At 41.4% G+C, this 26153-nt stretch overlaps 1 protein-coding gene across 2 annotated transcripts in view; it reads left to right on the top strand.

Moving 5' to 3' along the window:
• fasn (fatty acid synthase) overlaps positions 1-16179 on the top strand; it is a 127146-nt gene extending 110967 nt beyond the window's left edge. For both annotated transcript variants that reach the window (XM_084341495.1, XM_084341494.1), the window contains exons 41-42: positions 10723-10974; positions 12457-16179. In XM_084341495.1, coding sequence (XP_084197621.1) covers positions 10723-10974; positions 12457-12594 — 390 coding nt within the window. In that variant the 3' untranslated portion in view covers positions 12595-16179. The remainder of the gene's footprint in view (positions 1-10722; positions 10975-12456) is intronic.
• Positions 16180-26153: the final 9974 nt, after the last annotated feature.

Below are 26153 nucleotides of genomic sequence, written 5' to 3'. Positions count from 1 at the left end.
ATTATTATTATTATTATTATTATTATTATTATTGAAGTCAAGCAGCACCACAGCAGCAGGCCCAACCAAGATCCACGCCTGTGACCAACCCCTAACAAGCACCCGTCTCTCCCTAAAATTGATACTGAATCCATGTCTGTGCAGGAAACCTGAGAGAAAGATGTATTTAAACGTCTGTGTGTGCTCTCGGTATTTTTGTAGCTTCTAACTGAATCACTTTAGCTTCTCTCATCCTGTTTGTACTTTCAAGCATCTGCTGAGTTTTGCTGTTTGGTCATGTTTGCTTTCAGCTGTTTTGGGAATCGTGTTTACTGTTTAATTTGAAAACACGTTTCGAGTAATGCTGCTTCATGATAAATGCTTTTATATAACTAAATAACGGGAAGCTTTTATTGTGAAGAAGTTGAAAGACAGTTTGTTACTGAATTAGCAGAGCCACTTTGTATGCGGTGATTCTTCGATAGTACTGTGGGGACTGGGACAAGTGCGTCATTATTTTAAGACACACCTTCAAGAAGCCTAAGCCTATGGCAGCATAGCCAAGGGCCTGTGGCAGCCCTGTCTAGAAATTAAATAACTACATAATTGGGGTTTTGTAATGTGAAGGACTTATAGGATAATGTGTCCGGATCAACTCTGCTGTTAAGAATGCAGGAGCTGTAACATTGCATAAACGGTAGGGCTGTAAAAATGACATGTTAATTTCAATTAATTAATTAGAGAAAAAATAACACAATAAAGAAAATTACGTCTTCCGGTCTGAGCGGCGCCATGTGAGGACGTACGTCTCTGAGCTCCCCACTAGACCCATATTTTTAACACGTTTTCTGTTTCTCCCAACCTCACTTTGACTAAGTGAATTTTAAGTATAGGTTACCTAGCCCCCCCAGTTTATTTCATAACTCGTATTTAAGTGGGCTGTAGCATATTTCTCCACGCAATGCCCAGACCGCAACCACAGAGCAAGATGGCGACGAATGCTAACACCTGCTGCACCAAGGCGGCCTCGTCAGCTCTATCCAAAGATGACTCGGGACAACAAACTGTCCTACAAGCCATCACAGATCTAAACAAGAACTGCAATTAAGATAGACGAAAAAGCAAACGAGCAAGCATCGGAACTGCGTAAGCAGATAATGCACCTTAAAGATGGAGTGTGTAAGTTATTTCTGCCGCATTTGGTCAAAAATCAATAATAACCTTTCAGCATATTGTAATTCATAGTGTTATGACAGAACACTGGACTTCTGTGTCTCCTCTTGGCTCTGTATTCAGGCTTTAAAAAATCAGTGCCGTGATGGTAGTGTTCAGCCAATCACAGTTCATTTTACAGAGCAAGCTGTTTTGGGCGTTCCTATTGGTTGCTCTACCAAAGTCGATGCATGTTCACCTTCCATCGGTGGTGAAGGTGCAATGGCGGACGTCCAGGCAGGAACCAGCCGCTATCCCGGCATTACCAACAAAAGCGTACACGGCTAAGCAAGCCAAAAAAAGGATGACCGATGTAGAGAAACGAGAGTCTAAGAGGGAGAGTGACAATAGACGGAATAAATCGTGTGTCAACACAGACAGGCACACAGACAAGCATATCCGAGGTGGAGAGAGCTTAGCGATAGCATCGGGCTGAAGTTGGATTCTGAGCTTGCTGTTCTTCTCCTGAACAGGTGAGCCTCCAATGTAATTTTACCTAACTGATAATCTAAATGTAAGGTAGTAATTGGCTTTGAGTTGAAATGACCGTGAATCTAATAAAGCAGGCGGTTTGTGGTCACAATTGACGAGTAATGTTGTGAGTTGATTAGCTTTATGCTAACCGTAGCCAAAGGCTCATGGCAGCTACAAGCAAGTCAGAGCCAAAGTCAACGTCAAATGTATTGTCAGTAGCATTATATATACAGACACGATTACTACCCTGGTACGTGAAGTTGACCAGATTAAGAAGGAAATGCAGCAACTAAAGGAGAAAAACCAAGATTTGGAAGCGAGATCTCGCAGATGCAATCTCCGGGTGACAGGCGTGAGAGTGCAGAGAGGAAGGTAAATGCCTGGCCGACTTCATCTCGGAGATGCTCAAAGAGGCACTCGGTCTGGATAATCCTCCGCTGCTGGACCAGGCACATTGGACGCTACGCCAGAGGGCAGGAGATGATCAACCACCCAGAGCTTTTGTGATAAAATGCCACTATTTCCAAGAAAAAGAGGCGATCCTACGGAAGGCAGCAGAGATCAGGCAGCTCACCACCGCGGACAGGGATAAGATCCGTATTCTACCAGACTATACCCAGGCAGTCTCCCAACACCAGGCTGCTTTCCAGGAGGTCAGATTAATGTTGCAAGGCTGTAACGGAGTACAATAAGGCCTGTGGTACCCAGCTGAATTGAGGATCACCACCCCAGCCGGGAAGCAAATCAGCTTCTTGGATCCATCCAAGGCTAAGGATTACATCTCCAACAACCTGCTATCTAAAAACACTTGAAGCTGGACTAAATAAGGCGCCTGACTTTCGGGATGCCCCCAGAGGAATTGGACTGTTGTGTGCGGCGGCGAGGACATCATTATTTCACTAAGATATGGGTATGTTACTATGCAACTATTTCTTCATGCATATGAACTTGAACACTTTTTTTTTTTTCACGCACCACTCGGAGTTTATGGCGCTACCTGGCTTAGATCGCTTTATGCTTTCTTACCTTTTGAATATTGGATTATTTTGTTCTATTTAGTTACATTGCATACTGCCATAATGTTACTGGGTTAAAGGCAACAAACACTTTCCCGTTGATAAATGTTTTTAAGATAACCAGTGGCAATTTTAAGGGAGTCTAGCAAATTTGTGTTTACCCGTTATATTTCTCTGTTGTTGACGAGGATAAATTTGAGGCTGAGGTATGATTTTATACCACTGATTTTAGTTAATACACATAAGGAAAATAGAAAGTGCGTAAATAACCAGTGTGATCTTGCAGGTTGGGCACTGCTGTTCTTTTCTTTTCTTTTTAGTCGCCCCTGCTGTTGATATCAGGGGGACTGGGTGAGAGGTTTTATGATTTAACTATTTGGAAGTTAAGAGATCGTCAGAAGGTCAATTTTAGCACGGGTCTAGTGGGACTCAGCTGCATTAGGTAAGCTATTTTGTTGATATGAGGACATGTGAAGGAGTGACTGAAAGTGGATGCAGCCTCTTGTTTGGGGAGGGGCCGGCAACGGGTTTTAATTGTATTGGGGTTGTATGTGTGTTTTTCTGTGTACATTTTTCTTTTTTCTCACCCCTGGAGCTGGAGGCAGGTAGTGCTGTATGTAGCTCACCATTCTGATCCATGTCGCATACACACAACTTAAATAGGGGAACAACTAGGTTCATAAGTCTTAATGTAAAAGGGATTAACCATCCAGTGAAATGTAGCAAAATATTTTCACACCTGAGAAAACTGAAGGCTGATATAGTCTATCTTCAGGAAACACATCTGCGTAACAGTGACCATACTAGGCTCAGAAGGGGAGGATTTACACAGATATTCCATTCCATTCCATTCCATTATGTAAAGGTAAGAGCAGAGGGTCTGCAATTCTGATATACAGGGTTGTTCAGTTTGTTGAATCTAAGGTAATATCTGATAAGAATGGGAGTTTTATGATAACATAAGGAATACTTTTCAATGTGCCTGTGGTCTTAGCTTGTATTTAGGGCCCTAATAACTTTTTCTCTCAACTTATAGATTTAAATACTCATCAACTCATAATAGGGGGAGATTTTAACTGTGTCCTCAACCCAACTCTGGACCATTCCAAGGCTCCAATTGGTCCACTTTCCAAATCTGCCCTTGTCATTAATGATTTTGTCCAGATGTATGGGATGACGGACCCTTGGAGGTTCACAAACCCTCAAACGAAACAATTTTCTTTTTTTTCCCTAGTACATCAATACTTCCCCCTACACAGGGGAACTCGGTAGGGATGTCCTTTAAGTCCCCTCCTATTTGATATAGCAATGGAACCCTTAGCTGTCGCCCTGAGGGCCAATACAGGTGTGATGGGGATCTGCAGAGGAGAGCAGCTGCATAAGCTGTCTCTCTATGCGGATGACCTATTACTTTTGATTTCAGAGCCTCATACCTCTATTCCCAGTGCTCTAGATGTTTTTCCTCACTCGAATCGAGGGTCGAAGGACAGAGGGTGTCGTCTCTGTACAGATTGTAAAGCCCTCTGAGGCAAACTGTGATTTGTGAATTTGGGCTATACAAATAAAATTTGATTTGATTTGATTTGATCTCAAACTTCAGCAATGTCTCAGGATATAAAATTAACTTCACAAACAGCTTACTTTTTCCAATTAATCAGGTAGCTCTCAGTCTAAATTATGATCCCTACCCTTTGAAGGTTGTTTGTGACTCTTTCACATATCTGGGGGTCTGTGTGACCCGTGGGTACAAGGACCTACTTAAATCTAACTTCACAAAAGCCCTAGAGAAAGCCAAGCAAGATCTGGCGCGCTGGTCAAATTTGATCTGTCTTTGGCAGGAGGGATCAACTCTATTAAAATGACCATCATGCCCAGATTTTTATATCTCTTCTAAACAGAGTCTTTATCCCAAAATCATTTTTTAAAGATTTGGATAAAATAATTTCTTCTTATAAATGGAACAAAACTATCCCTCGAATACACAAAGCCTACCTGGAACGGCAGAAGAGAGACAGAGATCTGGCCTTACCTAATTTTCTGTATTATTATTGGGCAGCTAATATTCATAAAATGATTTACTGGTTATCAACATTTAAAAAGGGGGACGGTCCTGTGTGGGCCTTAATGGAAGAGCTCTCGTGTCAACCAATGTCTCCAGTTGCCTTAGTGTGCACTCCTCTTTCTGTAAGCAAACGGTATTACACAAACAACCCAATTGTAAAATGCTCACTGAGAACATGGTCACAGTTTAGACTGCACTTTAAACGCAAACAAGCTATAGCTTGCATGGCTATTACATTCAATCCTTTGTTTCCTCCTTCGCTCATAGACTCAGCTTTTCGTGTCTGGTCTCGGGTGGGTTTGAAATCTATAGGAAATCTATTTCATAATGGTGCTTTTGCCCCCTTTGAGCATTTAGTAAAAACGCACAATATCCCTTGGTCCCACTTTTTCAGATACCTCCAAATTCGAGATTTCACGCATCAAAATTTCCCCTCTTTCCCATCCCTCCTGCCATCGGACCATATCGAAGAATGCCTGGACATGGATCCAAATGTAAAGGGATGAATATCTAGATTATATGACATCATTCAAGACATGGGAAAACCTTTATTTGACCATTTAAAAGCTTTGTGGGTGTAGGAATTTGGGGGCGAGGTCTCTGATAGGGCCTGGCGCTCTGCTATTACATCCGTACACTCATCCTATCTGTATACGCCACAGCCTGCTGCAGTTTAAAGTCTTTCACTGTTTACACCAAACTGTACCCAGATGTTGACCCGACGTGTGAGATGCCATTAAGCCCTTACCACACATTTCCATATGTTTTGGTCTTGCCCAGTACTGGGGTCTTTCTGGTCTTCCATCTTTAGGACATTCTCTTACATGTGTGGAAAGGTAATCACTCCTGACCCCTTTATTGGCATTTTCGGGACTACTCGGGAGGGCATATCATTTCCTAACTCCCAAACAGAGGCAGTGGCCTTCTCATCTCTCCTAGCCCAATGCCTTGTCCTCCTTAAATGGAAATCGACAGCACCCCCATCCCACACACAGGGACGTCTTGTCTCACCTTAAACTGGAAAGGCTGAAATACACAACACGTGGCTCTATTCAGAAGTTTGACAAGATATGGGTACCATTCCTGAGATTTTTTGAGAAAGAGTTCACCTCCACCAACCTGGGGAGGCAGGTTAACTAAACGCTGCTGAGCATACTGAATGGAAAAAGTCCCACTCCCACAATTAACATTCTTTCTCAAATCGAGAATGGTCTGTGCTTAATAGTTGGACGTTTTACCATCGCTACCAGGCGCTGTTGGTTTCAGCATGATTAACATTATTAGCATGGATAGCAATCAACAAGCATTGTTTCAGTAACTAGCTACACTGCCCAGCCAAAAAAAAGTCACACGCTCTAAGATTCTGATAAGTTTATGCAATGTCACAACATTTATTTCTGTTCAGAGTTGCATTGATTTTTCGCCAAGATCTTGTATTGATGATGGAAGGGTTGGGCCGCTGCGTAAAGTTAGACAAAAGAAAAATTAAAGATAGACATTGAAGAGTAGGCTGAGGTGGTAACCAGCTACATTGCAAAGTGCACAGAGGATGTCACTGTAATTAAGACCTTCCCTGCACGTGGCAACCGAAGACCTGGATTACTACAGAGGTGCGCTCGCTGCTGACAGCCCAAGATGCAGCCTTCAGGGTGGGGGATATGACTGCTGTCCACTCAGCCAGGTCTGCGCTCTGCGCTCTGCACCTACTTCAAAACATCCACCTGATGCACCTATCTTACCAGTAGCAAAGAAATCAGTTGTATCCTGTCTGAACAACTACCGCCCCATCGCACTAACACCAATTGTGATGAAGTGTTTTGAGCGGCTTGTCAAACCACACATCACAGCCAGCCCCCCTGCATTACATGACCCATGCCAGTTTGCTTATCGTCCCAACCGCTCCACAGAGGATGCAATATCCACCACTTTGCACTCAGTCATCACCCATCTGGACAAGAAAGACACCTACGCCAGAATCCTGTACATTGATTTCAGCTCAGCATTGAATACCATCATCCCCCAGAGACTAATGGAGAAACTCCCCCTCCGGCCTGAACACCGCCACGTCTCTGGATCTGGGACTTTCTGACGGAGAGACCTCAGTCTGTCCGTGTCGGAAATAACACCTCCAACACGATGAGCGCTGGATCTCCTCACTCAGTCCATTGTTGTTTACACTGCTAACACACGACTGTGCATCCAGACACAAGGGGAACCAGATCATCAAGTTCGCGGATGACACCACAGTGGTGGGACTCATTCATAGAAATGAGGAATCAATGTACAGAGAAGAAGTTAAACACCTAGAGGGTTGATAAAATGATCTGGTGCTCAATGCGGACACAACGAAGGAGATGATTATCAACTTCCGGAGGTCACAGCCCGAGTATGCTCCTCTCAGCATCAGTGGCCGCACAGTGGAGAGAGTGGAGAACATCAAGTTTCTCGGAGTGCAGATCTCACAGGACCTAAGCTGGAATCAGAACACCTCAGGGATCACAAAACGGGCCCAGCAGAGACTGTACTTTCTGAGGAAGCTGAAACAAGCCTCTCCCCATCAGCGTCCTCAGGACCTGCTATAGTGGTGTGGTGGAGAGCGTTCTGACATATTGTATCTCGACATGGTACTCCAGCTGCAGTATGTCAGACAAAAAAGCCCTGTAGAGAATAGTTAGAGGAGCTGAAAGGGTCATTGGAGTTTCCCTCCCCTCTGTCCAAGAACTCTTCCTAAGCCACTGCAGGAGCCCCTCCCACCCTCTCCACACATTCTTCGAACTGCTCCCATCAGGAAAACAGTTCCTGAGTCTAAAAGGCCAAACAATCAGACTAATCTACAGCTTCCTTTCACAAGCTGTTAGATTGCTGAACTGCTGATCTGGAGCATGCGCACTACTGCACTTCATGAGCCTTAGTCATAGTTTTAGTTTTAAATTATTATAGTAATATATTGTGTGTATTTATTTATTGTGTTCCTGGAGAAACGCAATCTCATTTTTGCTGCACTACTTTTGTAGGTACAGCTTAATGACAATAAAGCTTTGATTGATTGATTGATTGATTGATAAAGTCTTCTGCAGCACATCCCAAGATTCTCAATGAGGTTAAGCTCTGGACTCTGTGGTGGCCAATCCATGTGTGAAAATGATGTCTCATGCTCCCTGAACTACTCTTTCACAATTTGAGCCCGATGAATCGTGGCATTGTCATCTTGGAATATGCCCATGCCATCAGAAAAGACAAAATCACAACAAAATCCACTGATGGTAAAAACCTGGTCATTCAGTATATTCAGGTAGTCAGCTGACCTAATTTTTTGGGCACATAATGTTGCTGAACCTAGACCTGACCAACTGAAGCAACCCCAGATCATAACACTGCCCCCACAGGCTTGTACGGTAGGCACTAGGCATGATTGGTGTGTCGTGTAACGACTTTTCTCGAGTCTTGGATTGTCAGAAGGTTTTTTCAAAAAGCAGGAGTCCAAAATCACCAAGACTCCTCAAAGCTGAGTGCAGTAGAGCTTTTACTGCCGGCGGTAAGAGCTGAGATCATACACAGACAATGTCCATGAACAACTGATCTGATCTAATACATTTGATGTCTTCTTTTAAGCCTTAACACTGGGAGTGTCCTTCCATGGCCTCTTGGTCTCAACCAATCCTTACTCTTCCTCACTTCTGCTGACACGGGTATTTTTCCGAAGCACCTGCCCGTGCCCTGCCGTTCCTGACACCAATAGCTTCCACTCTCTGAGTTTGGTTATTAAAAAAAACAAAAAACAGGTACTTTCCTCAGAATACACCATTAGCTCTCAGTGACTCTGGTCTTAGCTTTTTTAAAAACAAGTTTCCCTCTGAATATATCCCATTAGCTTTGATCACTCTTCTTACTGCATTTTTTTAAAAGTAATAAAAGTGTGATATATTTGGTTACATTATTTCACTCTTACATTTGTGGTTACATTTCCCTCCAGGTTAACACAATACAGTAGTTCCTTCACATTTTGATTAGATTCTTTAACATCTCAGTACTTATCATCAGTTGTCATTAACCACTAACTACTTACTTATGGTTATATGGCTATTTTATACTACAGGTGCATCATGCCTCTCTTCTTACCCTGATGCACCTATCACTCTCGAACAGAGTATATCTGGACTCACATTTCTGAGACCACCGCCTTTTTCCATTGCTCCAGAGTCCAACCTTTATGCTGCCTGACAAATTGAAGCCTTTTTCTTCGATTAGCCTCACATGGTTTTCTTAAGGCTATGCAGCTGTTTAGTCCTAATCCCTTGAGTTCTCTGCACATTCATTATTAAACATAGCCCTGAGCTCTACTGTTGATTTTTAATGATTTGATTTCACCAAACGTTTAAGTGATCTCCGATCACGATCATTCAAGCTTTTTTTCCGACCACATTTTGTCCTCGAAGATGATGGTTCACCACTATCCTTCCAGGTTTTAATAATGTGTTGGACAGTTGTTGACCCAATTTTAGTAGTTACAGCAATCTCCTTAGATGTTTTCTTTGCTTGATGCAGGCCAATAATTTGAACCTTCCTAAAAGGAATAGCATCTTTTCCACAAGCACAAGATATGTCTTCTGACATGCTTAAAAAATGAGAAGCTACTCACTGCAGTTAGGGTTAAATAACTTGTTGCCAGCTGAAACATATTAATCTCTGCAGTAATTATCCAATGGAAGGCTCTTACCTATTTGCTTAGTTTTAAATCCAGGTGATGACTTTTTTTGGCCAGGCAGTGTATTCCGTAGCAAACCGAGCTCTACACATTCTATGGTTGACTACAGTAATAATAGCATGACATTTTTTGATGAAAACAGAAACATGCTTGTAGCTCTGTCACATACTGGATGAGACTCACTCCATACCAACCCCCAGCCTCCACTCCCACCACTCTGGCACAAAGCAGTGGTCTGAATATCACTACATTTTGAACACACACCAATCTCTTATTGTCTAAATTGTACCAAATTCCACACTGCACTTCCTTGGGTCATCAGCCACAAACCTACCAAGTATGAAGTAAATCGAATGAATAGTTCTCGACAGACAGAGATTTCTTGCTTTATAGTAAGATTTCTCCTATCTCTTTGTCTTTCCACTAGTTTCTCCTCTGCCTAAAAAACTCCTAAGGTCCTTTAAAGTCCTCCCTCCTACTCCTAACAGATTTTCACCTAAGGAGCTCTCTTAAAGGCTAAAAGCTTTGTAATCAACTTTAATCTTTACCTGGATCTAGTCTTAAGTTTAAGGGAAAACTCTTAGAAAACAATGATAATTCAATGTATTCACTTTGAATGTCATCAGCAGGAACAGCTTTTGTACTTTGTGCTTTATGAAGGATGAATTACTACATGGTCTCATGTGCTAGTTGCAGCCTTATATGTGGTCACATGATTCACCACACATTTGTTTGTATATTTTACAAAATTGGGTGATATTACTTGTACATCTAAAATTAGAAGAGTTGTGCCTTTTCAAGCTCTGATTTAGTTATTGAGATACGCAAATGAATTCTGTCATTTTCTAATGAACACTGAAATAATGAAATGCTTGATTGGACTTGTGTGGCATACCTGATCTGGCATGTTTTACATCTCCAGCTGCAATAATTTATTTTTGGCCATGGGAGAAAAGAGGAGTATCGTGTTCATTACATCAAAAGGACTACTTTAATTTAGAATTTGATCATTTTGGCCAGATCTCCCTTGTGCTATGGCACGGCACAAAAATATAATGACAAAATAAAACAAAAATTAGGATAATGAAGGGTCATTCATCACCGAATTTGCATAGACAGGACGTGGTAGACATTACTTGGTGTGTGACATCATGTGTAAACCTCCTTTTTTATATACTGTTCTGTAGTCCAGTTGATCACTATATTTTGCGTCAACACGTAAATTCCTTTAGGGGTCTCCTCCCAAATCTCTTATTTTCCTCCTTATTTTGCAGCTTCTGGAGACTCTTCTCCCACTGTCGGACCTGGTAGCCCGCGTCAACATTGCGGTGGACCTAATCACCTCCAGCCACAAGAACATCAGCCGAGACTTACTGCACTTCGCAGCCACCACCTTCTACTATAAGCTGAAGGCTGCTGATGGCTATGTGCCTGTAACAAAATACCATGGCAATGTGACACTTCTGCGTGCCAAAACCAGCAGTGATTATGAACAAAACCTGGGAGCTGACTACAAACTCAACGAGGTACCATACCTAACTATACTTACACACATTTGTGCAAGCTTCAAGACCTTGAGTTAAGATATTTTGCCAAATTATTTTAAAAATGACCAAGCAATATTCAAGTAGCCAATTTGTGTGGACATTCTGTGCACTTTAGCTAGTCCAAAGGGATAGTTTGCATCTTTTGATGTGGGGTTGTATGACGTACTTATCCCTAGTCAGTATCCCTACAGTAGATGACATATTTTAGCCACCTAAAAAAGGGCCATCTAAATATATATATTGATTTTTATATATTTTATATTGATGAAGTGTAAGCTATATTGGTATTTGGTATTAAGTGTACATTAAGTAAGGTATTTTGCCAAATTATTTTAAAAGCATTTTAAGTTGAGTCCATTTTAAACTCACCTGAATTTACATATCAGAGGTCATCCAGTTAAAAGTGAAGGAATGGAAGGGTAAAAAACTGGAAAACTGCCCGTAGTTCTGTTTACTTTTGCACTGGTCCCTTCGGCAAGTAACAAACTGGAAGTTAGCTGCACTAACTTTATGTTTATTACTACAAGTAATGGAATTGACATTTTAGTGGTATTTTGAGAGTCTAGGTCTTTTGGTATTCCTTGCTCTCTTATCATATGTGCCTTGAGTCGGTTAATGAGCTATACCTAACTGACACACATGCACACAGAAAAACACATACATCACATTTACTGATCATCCACAACATTAAAGGGACTAATGGGTGAGGTGATTAACTTCGATCATCTTGTTACAATGCAATGTTCTGCTGGGAAACCTTGGGTCCTGGCATTCATGTGAATGCCACTTGACACGCACTACCCACCCAAAGACCAATGCAGCCCAAGTACAGCTAATGGCAACAGCACTCGCTGATGACTGTGCCTTGGTCTGTGTTTTAACACCTGCCCTAACCATTTAGCTTCTGAGTTCTTTCATCCATGCACCCAAGGCTCACAGAATCACACAGTAGCCCTCACCAGAGCCTTTATAAACTTCAGCTTTCAATACCTTAATCTCCACTAGACTGGCTGCTTGATTGATGGACCTGGGACAAAACACCTCCTTCTGTGTCTTGATTCCTGGAGTACTAGTCCAGTATCTCTAGTACTGTAGAGATCCTGAATTGGATCCCTACAGTATTATATACCAGAAGGTGTGAACCAAAGGTATTTTGAAGGATCCTCACCACCTCAACAGTCGACTAAATCAACACTTCTCTGCTCAAGCAAATGCCTCTGTAGCCACAAGTAAGAAGCACAGAGAGACTCAGAAAAAGCTTATTCCTGCTGAGACCCAGGAGGATGAACTCTTTCCAAAGCGTCTGTCAAAAGAGTTGGTCTCTGAGTGTCTACAAATTATTTTATTTTATTACATCCCCTATTTAACTGCATATAACATGCATATCAATGTGTGAAAAACTAATCTTTTGATCTCTCTATAGTTCAAAAAGTTCTGTCTGACAGTTGTGTCTTTCTTCAGGTATGTGATGGCAAGGTGTCAGTCCAAGTCATTGAGGGAGACCACCGCACCTTCCTGGAAGGAGAGGGAGTGGAGTCCATCAGCAGCATCATCCACAGCTCACTGGCTGAGCCACGTGTCACAGCAAAGGAGGGCTAGACATGCTCCATCCTCCAACTTCCCACTAAGTCTTAAACATCCCCAGAATGGGTCTCTTCCTCTAATTAAGTTAGGATGTGTGGGTTTAACTTTGTTTTATTCAGTGAGAATAATACAGTAAGTCTTTTGACACAGCATGTTTACTGTCTGTGCCATTTTGCCCTAATATCGCAAATGCTCCTTATTCCTCATTGCACCTTCTCAAAGCTCATTTGTCAGTTCAAGTTCACTTTCTCAAAACCTGTCAGAACCCTTGGCTGGTATGTTCTGATTTGGTGAATAAAATGGGCTTTCAGTTTTTATAGTATGAGTTATTTGCTTAAGTTATGTCTCATTATGTTGTCATGTTTCATTTAGCCTTATTTGGATTGTAGTATGGATGCCACGTTTCAGGAATGTCTCTAATCAAGAGTCAGCTATACAGTAACCAATAATTGATTATTAATTAGGATTTTATAAAATGTAACATCTGTGTTGTTATTTGCACCATAGCACCAAGGATTAGGTATTAGGGGAAAAAAATGAATTATGAATTACTTAACATTAAATAATTAATCACTAGAATATCCTGTGTGTGCATACTCAATTAGTATTCATAAAATGACCAAGCAATAAAGTTGCTAATTTGTATGCACATTCTGTGCACTGTAGCTAGTCCAGCTACTTAAAGTGATAGTTCGGGTCTTTTGATGTGGGGTTGTATGAGGTACTTATCCCTTGTCAGTGTATTACCTGCAGTAGATGACTGCTCCCTCTGTGTGGAGCATCTGCAGGGAAGCAGAGCATTGTACTGCTAAACGGCACCGACAGCGAGATGTATTTTAACCACCTAAAATGTTAATAGACATATACTATATACATTTCTGTACTTCTCATATCAAAACAACTGTTAAGTCATTGAGCCTAGCATAGCATGAAAGGCTGGTTCCACGGTGAACAAAGTAATAGTGGTGTAATAATGAGTCCTAAAACCTGGAAATCAGTTAGCATTTTTGCATTCCCGGTTCCCTCATCTCAAGGTCAATAAGTTTTTTGATGGAGTTTTTGGTTAGATCCCTAAAATAGTCTGTGGTTACCACAGGCTTAAGATATATGCACGTTTTGTTCTACTATATAAAATACATCATTAAATGTTCCACAATTGAATTATAAAGTGTTTGCGTGTCTTAAAAATAGCAGTTGCTAACAAGTGGCTAAATGAGACTATACAGGTTGTCAGGGACATTACACATCATCACAACGAACATCCATCATCCACTCACTTGTCCGTCTTTACAGGCCGACTTAAGTCACAAACTATTCTAACTCTCACTTTACATTTGTTGATTGATCGGTTTATAGAAAACATGTATAGTAATTGTGTAGTAAGATGCATAGTGGTGGTGACGGCAATGTATGTTTTACTTATAGCAATTTAATTTAAGCTTCGAAAATCATGAAAGTGGTGCTCATCTGTGAAGAATATCTTGCTGAACAAAACGTGTGAGTATCAAAAGCTAGTGCTTATTTGCGGCGATAATCCAAAATCTAATTCAAGAATCTCAAAGGCGAGGGAACCAGGGTGATGCTAATTATCATCCCTACACCAATCTATACCAAATCAGCTGCCTTATAGCTTTCGTCATGTTTATACTACAGCCCTGTCTGGCTGCCAAAGGCTCTTTCATAATTGTACACTATAATGCATGTTTGAAAGTGAACTTTAAAGAGGTCATATTATGCTTTTTGGGTTTTAGCCTTTCCTTTATTGTGTAATGCAGCATTTTGTGCATCTAAAAGGTCTGCAAACTGAAAAAGCCCAAAGCCCACAACAAAGGGAGTTACTCTGTCCCACAAATGCCTAGTTTGGAGTTGATCCTTTACTTCCGTAACTTTAGTTCATCACTATGTAACAGGAGTTATATAAATATATATATTTATATATATTATAGGATATATACAGCTGTACCGCAGCCATACTTACCTGCTGTAGCTGCTTTATTTTGGATCACACTACCTTGCTCGGCATGACCCGCCCTACTCTGCCTCTGATTGGCTACAGCCTGTAGCAACTCTCATCAAAGATTGAACAGAGGTGAGATGTCTTACTCTGTAGCTAAAACAAGACACACTGTGCAAAGGGGTTCTAAAGCAATTCACCATATGAGAAAATTTTTAATTTAATTTTTAATTTTTTTTTATTAAAGTATGAGAACCTATTCTACTAGGACCCCCACATAAAAGTATGAACCTGGAAATTAGTGTAATTTGAACTCTTTAAATGCTTTTACTCTACATGTAACTGTAGTAAGGCTTTGGTCATGTATGGCTTCTTCCTTACTGTGTGCACATAAACCTATTATACTGCCATGTTAAATTACTTCTGACCTTTCACTAAAGCAAAATTTGACCAATTATGACTGGTAATATGACCATTAGGAGGCGGTATTTGTTTTTATTGTCTTTTTTTCTTGTCTAAGAGAAATTTGTTTACCTATGTGTCAGCAGAAAAGCACATTTTTATTTTATTTTTTTTCCTGTTTTCATTTTTGTTCAATTTTGTTGTTTTTGCCATTAAGCAAAGCAGCAACTGCTTGGATTGTTACTCTTGTCAAACCAAACCAAAACTCTTGTAATGGAAAGCCACTTAAAACTCAACTCAAATTATTGTATTAATGTGATGCAGACAGTCACAAGCACAATATGTCATAAAAATCTTTTTGGAATGTATAATAATTAAGAGTAAAATTACAGCATACACACTGAGTGACCTGATATTGTTACTGATCTATAGATCTCCAGATTGGACAGGATATGGTGACAACACTATTTCAAATTCGCAGTGTATTCACACAGGGTTATTTACACTTCTGAATGACCAGATGTACTTCAGAAAAATACCCCCTATGTAACCCTAACACTTATTCTAATGAAATATAATTATGACGCATGTTACCTTGCCCCTATCAACTTTAAGCACTTCCAGATGTTAATAGCCAGCTGGCAAGTATCCAGTGGTAATAGATCTGTCATCCACCACCACAATTCATTACATTATTATAATTATTACTAACAGTCTATTATCTTTATCCTACATTACGTCAAATAAAATGTATAGAAAATGAAGATGTTGCATTAGCCAGACAGATTACTTCTTACAGCAACAAGGAACTATGATCATTCCAGGCTTATGAATTGATGCCAACACATTGTTGAGTTTATGGGTTGCTCTGTTCCACAAGAAATGATAGACTTCTGTGAACACTAGTTCTTGTTCTGCAGGCAAAACTACAGTCACAGTATTTTTGATAGAACCATAGTGATGTACTGACCTTTGATGAAGGGCAGTATCCTCCCAAACCTGTCTCTGACTCCCATGAACCTTACTTGGTTTCATGACCCCCAGCAAGGTCCAGTCCCACCATACAACAGCTAACCTGACCTCTGAGACCTCTAATCTGGTCTATGAAGGGACAGGTGGCTGGAAGCAAACGTGGTGATTGATTGCAGTGAAAAGGAGAAGGAAGTGACAGTACTGTATGCTCTCATATATTGTAATATTTCTAGTATGTGTTGCTACGACTAATAAAAGCCTCTAGCTAATCACTTTGACTATTTTGTCTTTTTCTATAAGCATAGTGAAGATGGAAATAAGCGTTGTGTATAATATTTCTTGATGATGATGATGATATATTTATATATATATATATATATATATATATATATATATTTTATTTACACTTTTTTGCAACAGCCGAACACAGACAAAACAGAATAAGACAATAAGATACAAACAAAAAAGGCTGCCAGTTGCACAGTAACATAAATAGCCTCTCATGGATATGGCCACAATATTAACACAATTAATTTATTCACTGTACTCTTGGTCCTGAGTAGTTAACTTGTTCAAGCAGCCAGGCAGGTTAGAGTCTCTAAGGGTGTGGAGTAATGTGACACTGAGCCAAGAAACAAAAGAGCCTCTGTATTTGTATAACAGACAAGATATCATTAAGCCAATGTTTAATGCAGGGCGGGTTGGTAGACTTCCAGAGTTTCTCAGCAACCACCATTGCTAGGCGCAGAGCGATTTGCATACTATACAGAAACTCCAAAGTCCTTGTAGAGGAACCAAAGATAGCCAGGTTGTGGTTTGGCTGAAATTCTCTGAAATAGGCCACTCAAAGATCAAAGATTCATCTCCAAGTCATATTCTTTATATCTTTTTATTTTTTTCAAGAGGAGAGGGGGAGAGAGGAGAGGGAGTAGTTTTATGTATACATTTTCTCTCTTATAATACAGCCTATATTAGTTTGCACAATGGAGGCTTCATATAGCTACAGGTCAATAAACACACCTGGAGGTAAAGCATATAGCGGAGAAGAAAGGACGCCTTCTTATAACTTTATAAACTACAATATATTATTTTACTCTGTCAGTAAAGCATTAAAACTGAGACTTATACATATCCACATATTCAGACTAGTTCACTAACCCGAGTGAATTCATATTTTCTTTATAGGCTCTTGTCCTCCTGGGATTTGCACCTATGTGATTTGACAAACAAGCTTTTGGGCTGACCCCTATCACCCACTAGGTGACCCCCAAACAGCTAAATAGTGGAATATCTAGCCAGTCTGATTAGTGGCCCTTTAGGCAAGGCATTTAGGCATTGGTAAGATGTATCACCCCTTAAAACAACTAACACAAAAATGTATACAGTGAGGGACAGACAATAGCAGCCTCACCATTTCATTGCAAGGGGAATCCAAGAGGTGATTTATATGAAGTAAATGTGTATAATAACCAATAAAAATCTGACAAGTTTGCATATTCCCCTACTGTTCACATAAAAAAGTAGTTTTTCTGCAGGGCTCTATAGCAGGACTACCCAGATTTTTTAAGTGAAATATAGCATATGTAGTAAACAGGAGAACAATAATATGATTACAAGTACATAATTTGAAATAAAAAAATAGAAAATAATGGAAGCTGCGTTGATGTGAAGTGCCTGGGTAGAGCGCTCTCACTGACCTATGTGAAATTCCCCTCAAAGTCCATGAGGTTTGTCAGAAAAGTCATGACTGAATGTGACTTTGTAAGGCCTTATTTTCGGGTCTCCCGCATGAGAGCACAAAAAGTCTTCAGATGGTTCAGAATGCTGCAGCTAGAGTCTTAACACGTACAAGAATATTTGATCATATTACACCAATCCTAGCCTCACTGCATTGGCTCCCAATTCATATAAGATCAGACCATAAGGTGCTGCTGATGACATACAAAACTGTACACGGCCTTGCCCCGTCATACATGTCAGATCTCATTATACCATATATTTCACCTTGTGCATTACGCTCTCAAAATTCAGGACTCCTGATGGTTCCCAGGGTTAAGAAGAAGTCAGCTGGCTGCAGGGCTTTCTCCAATCATGCCCCCTTCCTCTGGAATAACCTCCCAGATGACATCAGACAATCTGGCTCTATTGACGCCTTTAAATCTAAACTCAAAACTTACTTCTTTGACTAAGCCTTTAATTAGTCCTTAACTTCGATTGCTAGCTTCTTCAGTGGGTTGGTCTCAGTCTCAATGAGTTACCTATAGTATTAAAATTTACATTGTCCTGCTGACAAGACACAATCTGCTTATTCTGATTAACACTGTATTTCTCTAACTTTTGTTTTCGTTTTCTGTCCCCACAAGCTGCAAGCTGTGTCACTCTCTCACTCTCCATTGCTTCCTCCTCCTCCTCTTTCTCCTCCTCTTTCTCCTCCTCCTCCTCCTCCTCCTCCTCTCTTTTCACTCAGGCTCCCTTCTGATGGTCCACGGGCCCCTGGGACCATCTACCTCTCCTGGCTCCTGCTGCCTCACATATTGATGCTTATGGATTGTCATACCCAGGGCTCCGCATGATCATTGCTCTCCTCTGTTTTACTATCTCCTTATATCTGTATTACTGTAAAAGTTGATGCCTCTTCACTCTGTTCTTTTCTGTTTCACTGCTAATAATCTTGTGTGGCCTGCCCTCTTCCAGGTCACCATGGTGGAGAGGAGTTTGTGTGGCTCGGGCACCACTTGGCGATGCCAAGGCCTGCTCAGTTGTCTCCTGGATCCACACATTTCACATATACACCGATCAGGCATAACATTATGACCACCTGCCTTATATATATGTGAAGGTTCCCCTTGTGCAGCCAAAACAGAACAGAATTTGGAGGCCCTTTATTGTGTTCCTCGAGCTGTTCCTGAGCAGTGTTTGCGGTGTGTCAGGGCACATTGTCCTGCTGGGGGGCCACTGCCATTAGGGAGTGTTGTTGTGATGAGGGGGTGTACTTGGTCCACAACAGTGTTTGGATGGGTGGTGCGTGTCAAGCAGCATTCCTATGAATGCCAACACCCAAGGTTTCCCAGCAGAACATAGCATTGTGATGAGATGATCAATGTTATTCACATCACCTGTCAGGGGTTTTGATGTTGTGGCTAATCAGTGTATATTTGTATCAGATATTCTGTCAATGCAACTTGTAAACTGTGATTTTGTTGTTCTTTTCTGTTCATGCGACATCTATTGCATGTCTGTCCATCCTGGGAGAGGGATTCCTCCTCTGTGGCTCTTCCTAAGGTTTCTTCCATCTTCTTTATTTTTTGTATTTTTCCCCCCATTAAAAGGGTTTTTTTTTTCGTCAACATGGCAAGTCTTTCCTCACTCAAATAGGGGGTCTAAGGACAGAGGATGTTGTTCACTGCACAGATTGTAAAGCCCATTGAGGCAATGTGATTGTGATTTTGGGCTATATATGAATACAGATAACTAAAACAGATCATCTTATTTGCAATATACATTATGTCAATTTAATCCATACAGACAACTGTCCGGCACAGACAATAAAAATGCAGTGAGAACAGTATTTTCATGTGATGATTTTAAAGATGGCAACAACAGAATCAAACCAACATCTACAAGACAGATGAGCCCACCTGTGGTCTCTGTGAAGTGGATCATCTGCAGGACAACATGGAGTGTTTCTTCAGAGTCCTCTCCCTGGGACAGGACAGTCTGGATGTCTTTGCTGTTTGTCTTGTCAAGTTTTCACAAGTGACCCTGTACTAGTCATCATGACACATAACTCAAAAAAATCAATACTGATACTGCATTGTAGCTAAGCTTAACCAACTTACTCTACTAAAGTTAACGTTAACAACAGCCTTAATATTTGTGGTAACTTGTGTCAGCTATTCAGGTGAAAATGCACAGAAAAGAATAGGGCAAACTCCCAAACCCAAGCACAATAATGCTTATAGCTGCAAACCAACAGAACAAACAAAAAACAACAACATGACTGTCTTATTTTATCTATTCAGGAATCAGCCTTACCTGCACTACAACAATAATAAATGAAGTTTACTTTAATGTGCTGTAAAGTTAACATTACCCAGTCACAGCATGCTAAGCTAAGAGGACTGCATGAGAGTGCTGCAAAACTAGCTTACTTAATATTACAGATGAGTAGCAGCTTATTTAAAATGATGAAAGTAGGCAAACATCGCTACAAAGTTCAAATAAATTAAAGCTTACTGTATTATTAGCTCATAAAGTGCAGGATTCAGATGAATAATCCACAAAAAGAAAGTCCAGAGTTGGCTTCATGACTTCATGTTCAGCTTGTCTTCTCCAGAAATACAGTATGTTTCTGTATTTTCACAGCCTGATTCAAACATCAATACATGTGTATTTACTGTTCTCTCTGCTACCCTTTTATAGGTTGGATATACATTTTACTCATTGATTATTAGTTTTTGCTTTTACTGAAACTATGATGCAGTATTTAATGGGAAACGGCAAACTGTCCCAAAAAAATCCCCAGAATGCATTGTTTCTAACAGTATGCTACTGTTTTAAAAGGAAACAGTATGTTACTATCAGAATTTAGCGTTTACAGTTTTTGTTTTGTTTTTTATTTCCAGAAATCTGTCAAAAAGTAATCTAATCAGATTTCAACTCTGTAGAAATAGATCATTGCTAATATGTTGCTGAGTTTTTTCATTGGTTTTGGTTGGCAAAATCAGCAGTTATTTTGATTAAATTTGTGGAGAATTCCCTCATTTGCATCTGCAGTAAGTATATACATTCTTACTGCACCATGTAAGTAAATACTTACTTAGTAAACAGTACTGTTTAAATACTTACTTGCTGCAGGACTGGGAGAAAGCCTGTCACTGTGTGTATTTACTGTGCTCTCTCATACCCTTTTATAGTTGGATATAAATTTTACTCACTGATTATATTAGTTTTTGCTTTTACTGTAACTAGAGATTTCAAATAGCCTATGTATGTCAACCACTGTAAGGCCGTACATTCTTTTGATTTGCACATATTTTATTTATAGCATGTGATGACCCCTGCTGTTGAGGCAGCAGCCTCCCGATGTGACTTGGGTTTGTGGGAGGAGTTTTGGTCAATCATGGGCACCTGGGCCTAGTGTTCCTGATATTATAAATCCCATGATTCATTCATTCTCTCTCTCCTCTCCAGCAGATGTCCCAGGGGTGATGTGGCAGCCGCAGTTCTCCTAAGTTCTATTATTTCATCCTAAGTTCATGCACTTTACAACATACTAGGGCCCGACCGATATGGATATTTTGGGGCCTATGCCGATACCGATTATTAGGGGAAAAAAAATCTGATAACCGATTAATCGGCCGATTTTTTTTATTTTTTATATAAAGTTTTAAAATTTTATTAATTTAAGTAATATATCTACAAATTTACTTATTTTTTTTAAACAAATGGCTGCTTTTGAGCCTTTCAGACATTTCTACAAAGAATTAAAGGCAGAAAAATAATTTCAAATCCTTTTTATTGCTGAGTCAAGCAGCATAACGTTTTATAAAAAAAATCAGGAACACTCGATATACTGTAGGCTACTGCTCTTCACGCCGACAGGAAGACCGACTGATCATCTCAGTAATATACCACGGACTTATGAATCAAACTCGGACCAGAAAAGCGTTTTCAACTACTACCTCCCTCCCCCCTCCCCTCCGCCGGTCGGTGCCTCCCCAACTCACGTTACTCATTTTGCTCCGGTCTTATCTGGAGACATGCAGCTGCCTCAGTGAGAGAAGTAGCTAGTCGATTACGTAATGTGTACTGTTATGTTTATTCTACCGTTACTGGCACGGCTAATATGTGTAGCAAGGCTAATAGCAGATGGCTAATTCTAACTTTAGCTTGCATATTACATAGTGCTTAAACGTTAACTCGGCCTGAATCGAGACCAACACAGCGGGGAACATCGTGAAGTGGGTTGAATTGAAACTTGTTGACTTATTGTTTATTTCACAAACTTGTTTATTTACCGTTGAGGCGGACCACTCTCCTCCGTGCGTCCCTGCCGCTGCCTGCTCCAGATCAGTCATTCTGCTGTGTTGTGAGGTGGTTAGTGGATAGTGGATAGTGGATGGAGTTTGTCATGAGGTCAGTGCGCCCTCTACAGGATAAATAGCCTAATGTCGGGGGATCTTTTCAAATGGGGGAACATTTTCAAAGTAAAACCAAGTCTTATTCCCTGCATTTTATTTCTGAAAATATCGGCGACAATCGGCGAGTTTTGGCCGATTACCGATTAGTCTCAAACGGGCTATAATCGGCCCTACAACGTACATCCATTACATTTTACACACATGCACATCCTACACTACTGATAGACTGATGTTCACATCCCATTTGTTCATTATTTTCCTTTGTTGCATATTGCGTTGCTTTATGTTAAATAAATATACTTTGCTAAACCTCCTTAATTCAGTGTGTCTCCCGTCTTGTCATGACCCAAAGAGCCAGATTGTGACAAATGGGGGCTCGTCCGTTTGTGGTTTTCAGTAACATGTTTGTGGTTTGTTAGACAGATAGTTGAGTTGGTAGATTTGTTTGGCACGTGTTTGTGTTTATGCGTTGATCAGCTGATGAGGGCCTGGTCCGCGTGTAATTCGGTGGTGAACGCCGTTGTTGTTTCCGTGTTGCCTGAAGGTTTCAGTTTCAGGTTCCAGTGCGTAATTACCCGCCGCACGCCGCATGAAGACTAGGGGTGAGTTCAGTAAGGTTTTGGGTTAGGCAGTTAGGGGGAAATACTCCTCGGGGTAAGTTTGCCTCGTTTGTATGCGTTTGAGGGGGTAATACTGTGCATTCTGTTTGGTCTGTTTGATATGGCTTCCTTGTCGGAGTTTTTGGATGCGCCCTCGGAGGTGTTTCTTAATGGCTGTACAAAAGAACAGTTGATGCAAATAGCCGAGCATTATGAGATTAATGTGGCAGATAAAAAACGCAAGGCTGAAGTTAAAAGTATTATTTTGTCCGCCTTAGTGGAGAGTGGCGTTTTGAAGAAGGGAGAGCTTTTGTCGGACGGGGCAGCTGTGCCAGTGTCCGTGGCGGGGCTGACTTTTGCAGCAGAAGGAACTGATAATGTTACAGTTTGAGCAGGAGAAAATAAGGTTGAAGATAGAAATGGAGCGGCAGCAAACAGAAAAAATTAAACTGGACTTGCAGCAGTATAAACTGAGTTTGATCCGTGATGGTAAGCTTTCACAGAACATGGCAGAGGAAAGTTTCTTTGAGTCAGGGCAGGTTACGTGTGATGTTGGGGCTAATTTGCGCTTGATGCCTAGGTTTAATGAGAGGGATCCTGATACATTTTTCACTTTATTTGAGCGGATTGCAGATGCAAAAAATTGGCCTGATGCTGACAGGACTTTGATGCTTCAGTGCGTCCTTACGTGTAGGGCCCAGGAGGCGTATTTGGCGCTGAGTGCGAGTGATTGTAGGAGTTATGTTAAGGTCAAATCTGCTGTCTTGAAAGCTTATGAGTTGGTCCCCGAAGCTTATCGTCAAAGGTTTAGGAACTGGTGGAAAGGTGACGAACAAACAAATGTTGAATTTGCTCGTGATTTGCTATGCCATTTTAACCGCTGGTGATCCGCTGCGAGTGTTGAGAGTTTTGAGGGGCTTTGTGAGTTGATAGTGTTGGAACAATTTAAATATTCAATTCCTCAGCGCATTTTATGTAAGTGAACAGAAAGCAACCACCTTACTTAGGGCGGCTGAGCTGGCTGACGATTTTGTGTTCACGCACAAGAGTGGTTTTGGTGAGGTGTACGCGGCCAGTGAGTTAAGACGTAGAAGTGATAACCACGGTGGCTCTCGTTACGGTGTTCAGTCCTCAGTAGCGGGTCCCGCGCATACATTTAAAGCCTCACGTGTGAGAGATGATGGTGGCAGAGGGGGCTTATGTCATTATTGTCAGGGCGCGGGCCACTGGAAGGATCAATGTCCAGTGTTGCAGTGTGTGAATAAACGTAAATCTTATCCATCTGCTCCTGCTCCAGCCTTGTCCTGTTCCAGTGCTCAGGGGCCAGGTCCTGAATGTGTTGGTCCAGAGAGTGGTGGTGATTTTGAGCCTTTCATTGCTGATGCTGTCGTTTCTCTCGTGGGTAGTGAGGAGCGTGTGCCTATAAAAGTTTTGAGAGATACAGGCGCTAAGCGTTCATTCATTTTGGGATCAGTATTGCCTTTTTCGCCTGCAACAGAAATGGGGGATTTTACTCTGATGCGAGGTAAGGAGATGGGATTGGTACCTGTACCGCTGCACAATATGGTGCTTGATTGTGATCTGGTGCAAGGTGTTGTTGCCGTTGGTGTGCGTCCAGCATTGCCAGTTGATGGGGTGTAGTTGATTCTGGGAAATGATATGGCTGGTAGCGTGGTGTGGGCTAGTGTGCCGCCGTCTCCTGTAGTTGCATCTAAGCTGATGGTAAGGGTTGGGCCAGATGAGTGTGGTCGGAAATATCCAGAAGTGATTCCAGCCAAATGGGTGCCCTGTGAAGGTGACTTTGTCAGTGAGCCGGTGTTTCAAGTTGTTGTGCCTGAAAAATTTTGCGACAGTGTTAAAGACTGCACATGATGAATCAGGTCATTTGGGTGTGAGGAAAACTTATGACCGAGTGTTGCGATATTTTTTTTGGCCGAAGTTAAAGCATGATGTTTCTGATTATATAAAATCATGTCATACATGTCAACTTACAGGTAAGCCGAGTCAATCAAGCCAGCACCTTTGTCCCATTCCAGCGATCAGTCAACCATTTGAACATTTGATTATAGATTGTGTGAGGCCTTTGCCAACCTCAAAATCTGGTTGCTCTTATTTGCTAACTGTGATGTGCCAGGCGACAAGATACCCTGCAGCATATCCTGTGCGTTCTATTTCTGCAAGATCAATAGTCAAGGCGTTGACAGTTTATCTCCATTTTTGGCATTCCGTGTGTGATTCAGAGGGACCAAGGCTCTAATTTTACATCTCACTTGTTTTCACAGGTGTTGAAGCAGTTGAAGGTGAAGCACAACCGTGCGTCTGCGTATCATGCCCAGAGTCAGGGAGCGTTGGAGCATTTTCACCAGACATTAAAGTCCCTGTTGCGTGCTTATTGCACGGAGATGGGGGGGAGATTGGGAGGAAGGCCTACCTTGGTTAATGTTGTCAGCCCGAGAAGTTGTGCAGGAGAGCACTAGGTTTAGTCCTAATGACCTTGTTTTTGGCCATACAGTGCGTGGTCCCTTGGCAGTCCTGCAGGATGGCTTGGGTGATACTGATCCACCAAAAAATCTGATCGATTATGTGAACGGTTTCCGTCATCGTTTGTATACAGCTGCTGAAAAAGCGCGTGAAAATCTGGAAGTGGCTCAGTCTAAAATGAAAACTGTGTATGACCGCCGGGCAGAGCGTCACCAGGTTAGTCCTGGAGATCAGGTTTAGGCTCTCACTCCGGTTGTAAGTTCACCGTTCCAGGCAAAGTTCTCAGGCCCGTACACTGTGGAGCGACAAGTTTCAGAGCAAAATTATTTCATATCCACTTCGAAGCGTAGGAAGTCTTCTCGCCTCTGTCATGTTAACCTGTTGAAGCCGTATTATTCACATGACGCAACTGTTGCACCTGGGTCCAGTGCGCAGAGTTTAGATGTCAGTCCTGTACTCATTGTGGGTTCTGTGTCCTCAGCTTTGATGGCTCCAGGTATGGGGAACATGGAGGGGGATGTTCGAGCACCTGCTGACCCCGTGATGTGTGGTGGGCTAAATAGTAGTCTGAGATAAGTTGTTGATATTCCTGTTATCCTTCCTACTGTTCTCATCTCCCTATTAAAATGCTTCCTTTTCAGGTACCTGGTTGCAGTGGGGTGTGTGTAAGGTAGTAGCTTAGTTGTTGTGTTTAGGTTTGCGTCTTAAGGGGGAGGGTGTGATGACCCCTGCTGTTGAGGCAGCAGCCTCCTGATGTGACTTGGGTTTGTGGGAGGAGTTTTGGTCAATCATGGGCACCTTGGCCCAGTGTTCCTGAGATTATAAAACCCATGATTCATTCTCTCTCTCCTCTCCAGCAGATGTCCCACGGGGTGATGTGGCAGCCGCAGTTCTCCTAAGTTCTATTATTCTCAGTTCATGCACTTTACAACATACATCCATTACATTTTACACACATGCACATCCTACACTACTGATAGACTGATGTTCACATCCCATTTGTTCATTATTTTCCTTTGTTGC

The sequence above is a fragment of the Pagrus pagrus genome, assembly GCF_965226575.1.
Source record: "Pagrus pagrus genome assembly, chromosome: 21".
In the NCBI taxonomy this organism is placed as follows: Eukaryota; Metazoa; Chordata; class Actinopteri; order Spariformes; family Sparidae; genus Pagrus; species Pagrus pagrus.
This window is presented reverse-complemented; position numbering and strand designations above follow the sequence as displayed.